This window comes from Austrofundulus limnaeus, unplaced genomic scaffold (genome assembly GCF_001266775.1).
Source record: "Austrofundulus limnaeus strain Quisiro unplaced genomic scaffold, Austrofundulus_limnaeus-1.0 Scaffold311, whole genome shotgun sequence".
Taxonomy (NCBI): domain Eukaryota; kingdom Metazoa; phylum Chordata; class Actinopteri; order Cyprinodontiformes; family Rivulidae; genus Austrofundulus; species Austrofundulus limnaeus.
In genome coordinates, this window is record NW_013952713.1 from 225895 (window position 1) to 240158 (window position 14264).

At 37.5% G+C, this 14264-nt stretch overlaps 1 protein-coding gene across 12 annotated transcripts in view; it reads right to left on the reverse strand.

Annotated features, from left to right (window-relative positions):
* The window catches only part of unc13c (unc-13 homolog C (C. elegans)), a 133458-nt gene that overhangs the window by 41496 nt on the left and 77698 nt on the right, over positions 1–14264 (reverse strand). For all 12 annotated transcript variants that reach the window (XM_014021951.1, XM_014021949.1, XM_014021956.1 and 9 more), the window contains 2 exons: positions 13156–13289; positions 10555–10640 (listed from right to left, as the gene is read on the reverse strand). In XM_014021951.1, coding sequence (XP_013877405.1) covers positions 10555–10640; positions 13156–13289 — 220 coding nt within the window. The remainder of the gene's footprint in view (positions 1–10554; positions 10641–13155; positions 13290–14264) is intronic.

The following is a 14264-nucleotide window of genomic DNA, read 5'->3' on the forward strand; positions in this document are numbered from 1 at the left end:
ACACACACACACACACACACACACACACACACACACACACACACACACACACACACACAAACACACACACACACACACAAATAGCTCAATGTCTGTTAAATGTGTTGTAGCATTTTTGTGTTTTTCTAGCTTTTGTTAGCTTTATTAGCCATCTTAAATTAAATTATCTTCCACATATTTCCAAATTTACAGATAAATTAGTTCGATTCCAACAGTTAATGCAAAGATGGAAAGGTGCAAAGATCTTGAGTTGTATTGGCTTAAGCGCTCAAAATGCTGCAGCTGAACTGCTGAAATCGGATCGAACTGTCATTGTTTAATGACAAAAATTGCGTCATTTATTCCACATTGTCGACATTTCGGCACCTTCTTGTCGCAACGCGCTGGCAGAACATTTTAGCCCCCTCCACATAATAACTTATTGTGTGATTGTTCAAACGTTTGTGACAGTGTTTATTTGTGCCAAAAGCGCTCGAACAATGCATTATGTATGGAGCCCGTGAGGGGACATGGGAGATTTTTTCTTTTGTGTTCCCACGCAGTAGTATTGCGTTACCTCAGAATACCTTTTGCGTTCCCTCGCAAAAGTCGTTTATCACTGTTGTGCCTGCTGGTTTAACAACAAATTCGCATGTTTACCATTAGCGAGTTAGCCTACTGCTTTCATTCAGCAATGAATATATCACACAACCACACATGGAAGTATGTAATATGCCAATATTTTAACACAGTGCAGCCACGCAACATCAATGTCAATTTCATGAACTGTGGAGACATATCCTGTTTTGGTAACCAAATATTTCAAAATAAAAGTCTGATTTAATTCAGTTCATATTCAAAACAAACTTTTATGTGGGAATACAAAACAATATTGTGAGGTAATGCAAAGGTATTGCGAGGTAACGCAAAAGTATTGCGAGGTAACGCAAATATATTGCGAGGTAACGCAAAAGTATTGTGAGGTAATGCAATAATATTGCATGGGAACGCAAAAGAAAAAAATCCCCCATGTCCCCTTGCGGGCTTCGTAATTTTGCTTCAAAAACTCGCTTAAAAAACTTGCTTTTGTACCTGGAAGCAAACATTTATAAAGATAATGATGCAAAAAAAGTGTTTCCATTGCAGTTTTGTGAAAAACACCAATTTCGATATGGCCGAAAAACCACCTCATCCTAGCGCAAAAACATTTYKTCAAAAAACGTGATTTTTTTWAAATTGACRTGTTTCCATTGAGCAAATTTATTTTCAAAATTCTAATTTGCGCATTTTCATGGTCAATGGAAACGCAGCTAATGATTACTTTCTTTCATTAAATTTTGTCCAGTGGTTCAGGAGACATTTTGGTAAAAGACACACAAACAGGCATGAGCAAAACCATTGTTTGCCTTTGCCTTTGGCAATGGACGATGACTCCATAAATACTAMTCCTTACTTATAGTTTTACTTGGCACATAATTATCGTCATTTTCTAAAGAACAGTGAAAGCCTGAGCTGAGCCCAATTTAGTAATGAGAACATCCAAGAAAAGTGTGTCATCTTCTAATCAGAACTGTGTGTAATGAAATATATTAAGTACAACAAAATCATGCCAGTATAGGATCCTCAAATGTGTTTGTGCCTTTCTTTGTGTATATTAGTGTGTGAACATCTGTTCATACACTGGTGTGTTGTGTGTGAGAGCTGTTGTGCTCTGCTGGTAGTRAACTCTCTGGGCTGTCCTGATGGAGGAGTAGGCTCAAGATCCCTGGTGAGGATGTCATCTTGTGTGACGCAGCCCACAGGGAGAGACCGACTCAAAGGAGACTCAGTCACTCACTGCCTCATTGATTTAAATGCCGCGGATAATATGATGAACTGGAGCGGTAGCACAGCTTTTCCACCCCACACTTGCATTTAGCGAATATATATATCTACAGGAATGCAAGGTTGGAGGGATTTACTCAAGACAAAAGAGTGAGGGAGCAGAATTCCAGTCCAAGCAGCAGAGTTTTCTTTGTGACATAATTCATTCAGCTTAGCTTCTGACCCAATTCTGTCACACAGGCCTCCTTAGCTGTATCACAGGAGCCTACTGACACAGCTCTGCTAAAGTGCCACGTTCTGCAGAGACRCTAACCCCTGCTGAAAGGACTCAAAGAGAAATGTAACGACTAAACCAAATGAGTGATCCGCTAATGCTAACAATCCTCTTTGGATGAACATTTGCAAAATGTGATCTTCCTGTGATGAGTTGATGTATTATTGATTTTTATCAGCATAAAGATGCAGACAAAACACATGTGTATCTTTTAAAAAGAGAATTGATGGACAGGAACGCATTACATTTAATAGAGAAGGTTTATGAAGGATTTATGAGCACTCCATGAACGAAATAACTGCAAACCTGCGAGGCTAAAACAGGACCTCAGCACTTCATAAACCCCATTGATATTAAAAGATGGTTCCCACAGCAACGYACAACTTATAGCCCAGCCTCAGTTCTGTAAGCACTGCCTCTCTATGGAAACGAATCTGCCACTGCTGAGTTACGTTATTGGAATTCAATCAAAATATTCTATGGAGCGAAGCTGTTCTAACAGTCTGAAGATGAGTTAATGGGCTGCTGAAACACTGCTTCTTTAATGACACGCTCCAGAGAGCACAGCCAGTGGACATGCAGCACACACGATGAAATGCTAGTGCTCCTAATTGTCCCCTTGTTGAGGCACCTTTTTAGCTCGCTAAATRCGGAAAAATTGCCTCTCGTTTTAGTTTTCGTTAGAAGCTTTCTGACGCTCGTATCTATCTGAGCTAAAATCCCAAGCACAAACCCTCAAACTTCTCAAAAATTGACACTCAGGAAATCATTAGAAAATGATGATGACAACTAATAACGTTTATGAAAGCTAAACTTCCAAGGACAAACTGTATTTGTGAGTATTTRTTGTGTGCATGAATGGCAAAGTGGGCTCAGAGTTATGCTCGGTCATGCTAACATCCTCTCCAGACCCCCTTAGTTTTCTTTGTTTTTATCTCCTAACACATCCTCTCTCTCTCTCTCTCTCTTTGTCTTCCTTCCTGCTCCTCTCGTTTTTGCTTCCCCTCTCCGTGCCACACATTCAGAGATTCTAACAGAGATGCTAAAATTAGCAGCAGCCATTTCTGCACCAGCACCRGCACCAAAGGCCTCGGAGCAGGAAGCAAGAGGACGCATCAAAGAGTTCATTAGGTAATGTGCAAGCTCATGCACAAATAAGCACACATGCACATTTTGCCCCTTTTATTCTCATTCATCCCYTCATGCCTATGTGTACAGCTGAACGCTTGTATGTGCAGACAAACAACGGCTGCGCGCACAAACACACAGAGGAACACAAATCGACCAAGCAGGACATTCTGGCCCGCCTCCTTCAGGGTGTCTCCRTCAGCCGCTCTGCCAGTTTTGTGTGCCCTCTTACGTAAATGGGTCACTGTGAGTTTCTCCTGTTCGTCTAAATGAGAAAGATGAGCAGCAACCTAAAATGACTCCATATAGCTCGGCATGACATACAGTAATGCATGAACAAACCAACAAATGTGTTTGCAAATCAAAATGCAGCCTTGCACGTACCCACAAAACATGTTTCTGCACATTGATGGAGCCTCTACAGACTTTTCGCAGACAAAGATTGTGTATTGTATAGTTGTACAGAAGCAACTTGTAACATTTAAAGGTCTACTATTGCATAAGTGTTATAAAAAATAAACAAATAAACATAATCCAAAGTTTTCTGATTATTGGTGGAAAGAAAATCAGACCCAATCATTTGCTGGGATTCCATTAATATGTTGTAGGGCTTTCACTGAATGATTAGTGAATGGGAACAATTGATCTGTGAATCATTTTTGCAAAAGCCAGTCAACTGTTRATAGAGTAATTTAACTCGGCTGTATTTTTACTGCCGTCATTGTACATAGAAGCTCTAATGTCTCTTCTGTAGCCACACATCGAATATAGTTTGTTTCATTTTAGGCTTTACACTCAACAGATCCACATGTTTCAAAGGCATAGTCATAGGTGTCTGTGTTTACGACACATTTGGATTTCCAAAAGGTATTTTTGTGCAAATATGTGAACATATTAATTTTCACTGCTTGTCAAAATCATTACCCAAAATATCTATGTAATAATTACTGGTTTGTTCTTCCAGCTTACTTAACTCAGTCTTCAAAACAAAGGGCACTGCTGAGAATGTTTATTCCACAAAATTACTGGAACTGCAGATTAGGGTTGGGCATAATCGTATCGTGTGCAATTAATCGTCAGAAAAACATTAATCAATTATWTTTTGGCWCTTGACGATTAATACGATTAATGCCACCGGGCAGAGTCYRCTCRCTGCTCCTCTCYGCTTCAAATTTGATGAACATTAAAAAATGTTCTATAATTTATTTATCTATCAACACAACTTAAAATTTGATGTATAGCCTGAAGTCTGTAATTTAGACACAATTTGGAACAGATTTTTACGAAGAGCAAATCTTTCCCATTAAATTGGTCATGTGACGAGGACATAAGGGTGTCCAGGGACTCCGAGGGGTTAATTGTCAAATTAATCGTTATCGGCTAAATACCACAATTAATCGTGATTAATATTTTTGCAGACATTGCCCAACCCTACTGCAGATGAAGATTGCAAAAAAAGTTAGATCCGTGAAAAACAAAATGTTACTTTTTTTAACTTCCTGTCTTTTGTAAATGTTGCAACAGGCGTTTTGAAGTTCTGATCCTGTGAGAAACGTAGTAAAATGTATTTAAGATATAAACCTGATTTTAGACTCCTCCTTCTAATTTGCACATGCACCAGCCCAGCCAGTCATAATGATTACAAGGCGTGCATGTGGCTGAAACTAATAGCAATACATTCTGTGTGGCTGCAATAAAAGGTCTTACAGACCATGTCACAATGCGTAGTACACGGTTAAAGAATTCCTGCCTTTGCAGAGCAGCAATGCATGACATATCTTATTATGTTTTAGACAGATATTGACGCTGGAGAATCATCAATCCAAGGTTTTGTAATGACATGCATCATCACAACCTGTAGCAAAAATGTTAAACATGATACACACAATTAAGCAAAACAGACTCAGAATTTCAAACTGCCACATCTATTTTTTTATTCCACGCAATAAAAAGGATTTTATGGTTAAGAGTGTGCATGCTTGAACCATTGACTGACATGGTTTATGAGCTGTCAAACTGTCCTTCAAATAAGCACAAGCTTGTCTCCAACACACCAAAAGCAGAGCTACAACGCTGTACAGTGAACAGGAAATGAGCAATAATTCAAACAAAGTGCTCCTTGGAGGAACATGACAGTCATGTTTTCCCTCCTGGTGCATGTCGCTGTAGGTGTGCAATGATGGAATGACAAGTGGAGGCAAGACAAGGAAAAGCAAAGGAAGGAGGGTTCAGGCTCAGGGAGCGAGAGAGAGGGTATGTGTGACTGAGTGCATCCATGATTCTTAGCTCCTTTAGAAACACGGACACCCTTAGGCAAATCACACACACAAAATAAAAACACGCACACAGATACACACACAAGTTAAACCTGCTGTGACAGCAGTCAGGGACACCCAGTGTGGTCACATGTCCTGTTGCTCTGACTCAGATATACACAAATGCACAACCTTTCCTTTTCTCTGTGGTGTTCCTTACCGATTTACTGTATTTTTCTCCCTGTGTGAAGAGAAGCGAAGTAAGCAGAATGTAAAAATGTCCTGTTTTAGGGCTGATGGGACAAGTTAGTTTGGCATAAATACAATGACTGTTGGGCCAAAGCCAATGATGTTAGTCTTACCCATTCAGCTTTAAAGTTCAAATAACAACAGAATTGATAGAGTATCTCTAAATGATAAAACATTTCAACTCTGATAGCAACATAATGATAAAGGAAGTCAGTTTCACAATACCAATGAAAAAAAACAAACGATTGAAATTAATTTATTGTTGCTGTGTTTTCCAAGACATAAAGCAATGATGAGAATGCAATCAGCCACTCCTTTTTTTTTTTTTTGACAAAAGTTCTGTACTTTAACTCTACACAGATCTACAGAATTTTATTTATTTATTTTGGTAAGCATCTTAAATAAATGTAATTTTTTCCATTAAAACTGAAAATGAAATAAAGTATTTATTTATTTATGAATACTCTATACTGGGCTTTTATGTCATATATTTATGTCATTAAAAAGCTGCTTTAGAGTTGCTTGCTACCACCTCACTTGCATTTTCAACACAAAGTCAGATGCAAAAGCACATTATCTGCGACGATTCTGTACCACTCTACCCAACAAAACAGAGATTACATCTAACATAATGCTACATGTATTGCTACATAATCCTTAAGCTTCTTATATAATGTGTTACGGTGGGAACATCAATAAATCATAGTTTTATACATTGCACTTAGCAGAGTAAAAACCACAAACAGGCTCTTTGGTTCCATTCCTTTCCTCTTGGTTTGGATAGCAATTTAGCGAGCATAAATTTTGACCACAAATTACCCAACCTCACTTCTGTCTTCATCCAAACATCATGATGTCAGGATGAACTCAGGAACTCAACTTGATGCAACTAATCAAAAAGCACATTCAATTCATTCCGAGCCAAATTTAGAAAATAACGTCAAATATGAGCAAGTTTAACTTTTAACTAATTTACAATGAACATTATTTAAAGTAATCCCCATGTGTGTTTTGCTTGCATTTGAGCATGAGTAATAACTAGAGTCAAAAACTTTGACACAACACCATGTCTTATATTGTTTGTGGCCAYTGAGGGCAAAAAGTGTTTTTCCTATGTAGTTTGATTTCACAACACTCAATTGTTAATTACATCTAAATGCCTCCCAATCTTTTATTCATGGCACAATCTGACCTTGTGCTGTATTCGAGTCTCAAAAAACAATGTCAGAAAACAAAACACGAAGTTCTGATTGTCGCGTTAACAAAACTTGCACAACTTCCCGCCTGTTTTTCTTTGATTTTTCCCATTTGGAAAATTTTGTTCTCCTTTGTGTCAAGGCCCACTACTCTTTTGTCAGCTAGAAAAAGGTGCACTCATAGTTAATACAAACTTATAACTTCTCAGGACAAAAGATCCCAGTAAATAAACAGTTTTCAGGGCATTGTTTGAGCAAAGGTTAGCTCAAACCTCTGAATGTGCACCACACACTTTTAGTTGGACTGCTTTATTAACCAGGTCATGTCGGAAGAAGGACCTGCAGTAAGACTCTGCCTAAAACTGAGATCAGTACGTACAGCAACAGAGCTGAAGATTAAAAAAAAGGAAGTGACAACATTATTTACAACACTTCTGTGGCATTTCAKCTGATACATGAGCATTTTGGTCCATACTAATTAGTTTTCATAATGTGATCTTCTAAGGTGCTTGAAACTGTAATTATCAGTTACATACAGAAAATAATCTGTGAAATGACATGAATTTTATAAAGTCCTAAGTTAAGTGAGATAAATTCAACAACATACACCTCTGCTTAATTAAGCTTCTAAAAGCATTTATTTAAAAGTGCCAACTTAAAAAGAACAAAAAAAAATCTCACAATTAAGCTCAAGCATGTTCACATAAAACAGCTTTAAAGTTTATTCACAGGCCCATTTCTAATAAAACCTGTTTTTTTTTTCTTTTTTTTTTTCACCTTGGCACCATTTGCTGCCACCATTTTTTAGAGTTTKATCCAGAAGCCACCAGCTTTAAACACAGCCTCCAGGAGGCTTTTACTACTGCCTGGCAGGTGGGCTGGAGAAAGAGTGGGGGTCAGAACAGAACTGGTGTCAAAACCAGAYGACAAAACAATGTCTATGCTCACGCCAGCGAAGCAGATCACTGATTTGRTGTTGTCTTTAAGAAAAAAATAGCCTGATATGTGGGGGAAAAAATCCATCTGTACTTCTTCCCACTGCTTTTTTGATGTGAGCTAAACAAAAACTGGAGCAACCCTTGCACTTTTTTTTTATTTTATGAAGGTATTTCTTTCTCTTTTTTTCTGGCTTCCTTGCTTAAAATGATTGTCTGTTTATAGTTAACATGTTTGAAATAAACCAAACAAGCAATACCAAACTAACAGAGCTTATAAAAGGAGCCAACAGGGATTTAATTTTGGAGCAAACTGACTGAATTTGCTTTTCAATGGCTGCAAACTAATTAATTATTTCATGCAAGAGTGATACCTTCCTAAATATGAAGAATTTTCATCTTGTTGTTTTACTTGCCCATTGCAAGATACAAATTACAACATACTTTTATGGATAAAATAAATGAGCTAATTCTGTTTACAACATTCAAAAGGAAAGGCAGCAAAAATAATCAACACTACAAAATGCATTGTAGGGAATTTGCATTATTCTCACTCCAAAGGCAATAAGGTTTTTGCCTTTGCTTGTGTGTGTGTGTTCATCTTTTCTTGTTGTGTTAACAAAATATTTCATAATCTCTGGAAGGATTTAAAAAAACTCTCAGAAAGTAATCATAGATACCAAATTTCCCTCTGGGATCAATAAAGTAATTTTGAATTGAATTGAGATACAGTATAACCACAGCTGAAAAATTTTAGAGCCAGCCCAATACTAAATGGCTGCCAAAGCAACATGACAGAAAAGTAAAAACACACAAAAAATGTTTATAGCTAAATAACTTCTATGAATATTGTGCTAAAAGTTGGTGCGTTTATACTTGAGGGAGGGGATGGGTACCTTTGACATTTGAATTGATTCGGTACCAATATCTGGTACCTGAGAATCGGTACCGATACTTAACTGTACTAATTTTCGGTACTTTGTGTGTGTTGCTTTTTTAATAATATTTTTTATTTAACATATTTCTCAATTTATAAAATTAACAAATATCAAGACAACATCCAACTCTTTGTATTGTAACATCAGCTGTTTAACTAATTTCTTTAAAGTGAAAACTCTGGAAAACAACAAGACTGTTTTGTCTTATTGCACAAATTAATATCCAGCTCCTCGTGTTTCTATTGATGTCATTTCCCCGCTAGAAAAATTGCGTGTTAGAGGTCCATGGAAGGCAAGTAAGTTTAAATCAAATAAACAAAAGAGGATTAAGTTAAAATAAATAAAAGGTATTCAAGCTACATTTTGAACATCCGAAACGATCCCAACGCTTTAAAGCTGGATGCTTGTGCTCTTTCAGGTCAGACGCGTTCAGTGTGTCGGGAAGCGCCTCTGTTGTTTTCCTCTGCCAGTCTCTGTTTAATGATGGATGAAATAAAGAAAGTGGCGGTACTTTATTTACTTTGAGCAAGCAAAAATCATGCTCACAAGATAATTAATCCACCAGATAATTCAGAGGCGATCTGTTCGGCGAGTTTTCTCCAGGAGCTGCGATGCCCACTTTTAAGCTACGCCAAACTCTACTGAACCAGCGGCTGCTGACGTCATTACGCTCTTGTGCAATGCTGTGTTCAGGACAAGCATGGAAAACTCACCACTCTTATGAATCTTTATGCCAATATGGTCGCAATGATGTGTTTAGGTACYGAAACATGGTACAGTTTGATGTTACGTGAATAGGTTCTCTTTAGAACTGACAGAATTCGRTCTGTACTTAAAAAGTATCGAATTCGGCACCTATCCCTACTTGAGGGTAATCTGCAACACCTCACCTGAGAGTTACACATGTACCACTATCATTACCTGTTAGAGTTAATGTGAGTTCTCTGGTAACAAAATTAATATCCTAGAAATCAATGGGCAGCTTTTATTGAAACTCTCAGAAGGAAACAATTGGATACRATACATCCACAATTAATTAACATTAACTAATTCTGGAATCAACCTGATTCAGGGGCATCTCCAACCTTAGAAAACACAAACTAGAACTGAGTCAGTTGTACAGATATGAAGCTAAACTTTGATGTGGCAGTAGCTGAGATTCATCCTCAGCACACACATCAAGCACTAACAGATGTTGTGAGATCTTGCCATATTAAGACTGTGCACAGCATTATTTACAGGAAGCTATAACTTTGTCCCTTCTCATTAAGAGATGATCTTAGTTTAAAACACCGGCATATTCCTTTGAGAAATGTTGTCTTTAATTCTTTCTAGAATATTATTCTTACTTCACATCACTTTTGACAGCTACTAAGCACCACAAAATCACAAACAGAAAAATGCTGSGTATCCCACAATGCCTTTGATCAAGTGTTGATTTTGATTTGAGGAATTTTCATTTTCTCTGTAAGRACTGAATAAATGAGGAGAGGCAAGAATAATCTAAATAGGCAGAAGTGCGGACCGTACAGCCAAGAAGAAAGATCACAGCACCAGCCAATAAACAACAGACCTAAACACAGCACATTAACACAGCAACACTGGGAACTCAGTGTAAACTTTAAAAGAAGCAAGAGAGCAATAAGTTACAACCAGCTGGGGATTAGTTAACATGTGCTTAATATTTCTGATTAGCACTCAATCAATGTACAGTATCAGATTCTCCCACTCCACTCCTTTTACACACACAGATAACTGAGTGACAGCTTCACTGACCTTCCATTGCATACTTCATATCCTGGGCAAAGAGGTTCCACATGATCTCAGCGCTGATCTTCCCCGCGTTCAGCTCCTGGGGAAACCTGGCAGGACGGAGACAGATTCCAATCACACTCATTTCCGTATAAAGGCACACTCAAGTGGATGGCCTAATGGCCTGCCCCMGACTGAAATTCTAGTAAATAACAGATGTGGAAGAGGATTTGGTTGGTGTATCTCCAAATCAATTCATCTGCAATATCCAGAGCTGGATAGATTGGGGCTGAAATTGAGATGCATGCCTAAAAATGAGGAAAAAGTGCAGGAGGAAATGTCAAATCTAAGGAGAGCCACAGAGGGTGGCAATGTCTTTGGCAAGTAATCTGTTCTGAATGTCTATGGATTTTCAGTCAAAGCTTAAATGTGAGATGTCAGTGGTTTAATTATCCRTATCGTGGCACAGGCACGGGAGGACATTTATAGATGACAAACCCTGTTCTGAAAAAAAGGTTAATTTATCTGGAAATGTTTTCTCTTTTGCTGGAAATTGTTGTGTCTCCAGCATCAAACAAATTTGCTCGATGATTTCTACTGAAATGATCGTTTTCTCTGTGGGACACTTTTGCAGAAAAGTAATGCACAAAATATATGGGCTATATACAGTATGTGGTTTATGTCAAGCAACTATTATAAAAGCCCTGAAACAATTGCTTCCTTTTTTGACACCATCCATCTCAAAATATTTTATTTGTCTGCCTACATTATTCCTCAGTGTTGTCATGCACCCACTTGGTGGATTGTGAGTGTGGAAAACAATAAAACCCTTTTGGGGTTCAAATGGATATACATCTGCAGTCCGTACACATGCTGTATCTGTTGATGCTTTACAATTTACTGCTATGTGGGGAAAGCAAGCATTGTCTGCAAAATATTTGAGGAAATAGTCTTGAAGAACCACAGCATATGGGTTTATTTTCCCAATCATAACATCAATTCTGTTGATTTGTTTGCTGGATCAAAATTCCTGAGGCTTGATTCCCACATAAATATTCTCAGGAGAGAGCAACAGACTGACAGCTACTTCCCTCTGGCTGCAGTGCCTATTATTTAAAGGCAACAAGTCCACTCATGGCTTTTTGCTGAAAAAGCATCAAACTTGCTGTCACTCTGCAGCTTGACCATGGAAAGGTGGAGATATTGGGCATGAATATTGCAGACCTATCATTAGTCAGTGTAAAAGAGAAAGCTCAGGGCATAAACAAAGTCTTAATAAGCATCGTAAATCAGCATGGAAAGGCAAAAAAAATGGAGTGAGTCAAATAGGAGGGTAGGAAGTATACAGGCAWAGAAAAATTCACATTTCTTCAGTGGAATGCAATGCCTCTTGTAGTCATAGCTRTACAAATAGKTATAGAAAAGTATACACTAAAAAGGCAGAAATTCTTTATTCTTCAAGCAAATATTGTATTTACTACATGGTTTTGCAACAGTGCTGTGCTGTCTTATCTTTTCTCGATGTGTCTCTACACAGCGCATTTTTCTCGCCCTGATTTTCATGGTTGCTTTGCAGTCCACCTACACCTCAGCTAAAATACGCCAGTCACCCACAACAATAAAACCACCAACCCTATAATGAGTGGGTCTCATTTTGTTKCTGCAAAAACAATACAGACCAATCAGAACAAAGAACACCGTGGCGTGTTCTGGATTTGCTGGTAATCAAAGAAACTCTGTGGATTGTGAGGTGGAGWCTCTGCAGATGGCGCTTACTTCCTACAGATGCTTTCAGGTCCCAGCAGGTTATGTCAARTTAGTATCTGGAGTTATGGAAACTGAGAGAGCACCTCAGACTTTAAACAATTTCTAAACAGTTTTCCGGGGACCTATTACTGTCCTGCTGAGTCAGCGTTGTTACTGTTGGAAAATGTGTCATTCGGGGCTTTTAATTGGTCTTCAGAAATGTTTGGGTAGATGACAGGAGTCAAAGCAATGGATGCAAGGTTTCTCAGTACAGCACTGTGCTGTAAATAAAATAAACAGTATTTCTCATTTTACGTGTCTGGAAAATTTACACCAGGGATATATGTCAGCCATAACATTATGACTACAGAAACAGCATTTTTTACTATATACATTTAATGTTGCACAATTATCGACACTTGGTGCAATTAATATAGTATCTGTACTACATTTCTTTTTGTATATAATAATTTGCTTTGATGGGAGAAAAAATGCTCATCAGAGTGTGATTGTTTGGAAAATTTACACCAGGGATATATGTCAGCCATAACATTATGACTACAAACAATCACACTCTGATGAGCATTTTTTCTCCCATCAAAGCAAATTGTTATATACAAAAAGAAATGTAGTACAGATACTATATGAATTGCACCAAGTGTCGATAATTGYGCAACATTAAATGTATATAGTAAAAAATGCTGTTTATGTATWTATTTTTTTCACTTCCAAAATAACTGCAAGTATGGGGTTCGTATTTTCTGACTAAAAATAGTTCGCATTTTTCCGTTAAGTGCATTTTCAAAAAAAATGTGTTTGAATTGATCTCTTGKCAAAAAAAAATACATCTCATGTCAAATAAAGAAGTACAGTACATACTGGTTAATGACTGGGGTGTAGGCTGTGCGGTCCTCATCGATTACAGACACCATGAGAGTGATGAGTTTTGGCCAGAAGTCCAAGTTCTTGATGGATGGACCCTGCTCCTCTCTGGGAAGATCCTGCTTCCGGCTCTATAGAGAGGGGAAAAAATAAATGATAAGGTTCAACATATAATGTCTAAGAACTGAATAAAAAGATCAATTTCATTTTAATTTAAAACTTCAAAAATATATTCTGTTTTGAATGAGCTAAGTATGCCGTTCATACAGTGCTCTGTTTAACTGTTGGAATAAAAACTGGGACAGAGGAAGTTAGTTTTGTGGCAGATGTCCATGATGACGTCAGTGACACTAAATAGCTTAAAATGAGACCCTCTAACTAAACTTTAATTTATCCCAGATCAGCCAAAGCCACAAATGTTAGTGTCCTAAATTCAAATATTTATARTAAGAAAAATAAAAAGATTTACATGATTTGTAATCTGTTTTTGTTGAAAGCCTAATGTTTAATTTTTTTTTTTTACTAATGATAACTTAATTTGTTAGCTCTGTGACTGATTTATGTTTGCAAGTGTTAGGGCCTTACACAAATAAACTACATTTTATAGATGTGGCTTTATCTTACTGAACATTTCTTGTTCTGCTAATGCACCACTAGCGTGATGCAAACTGACTTTAAAAGATGGGTTTCACTGCTGCAYACAAGCAGTGTACTTTTCAAGTCATAGTCCACTTAGGAATTTTTGTTTTGAAGATTATGTAATAAAATGTGCTTTAAGCTGTGGTGTTTGAATTGTTAGGTGGTGCTGTCATGTAAAAATATACAAATTATCAAATCTAAATCTTTTTTACCAACATTAATCTACTTAGCTTCATYAGAAAGTGACAAAGTGTCTGCTTATTCATTGAAATGTAATAAAAAGACACATTTCCCCCCTCAGTAAAAAGGTCTACAATCAAATCAACCAGCATTGATATCCTAAGGATCGCAGCTTCTTAATTAAATCTAAAATACTGGGTCTATTTGTAGATGTCTGTGTGTGTGTGTGTGTGTGTGTGTGTGTGTGTGTGTGTGTGTGTGTGTGTGTGTGTGTGTGTGTGTGTGTG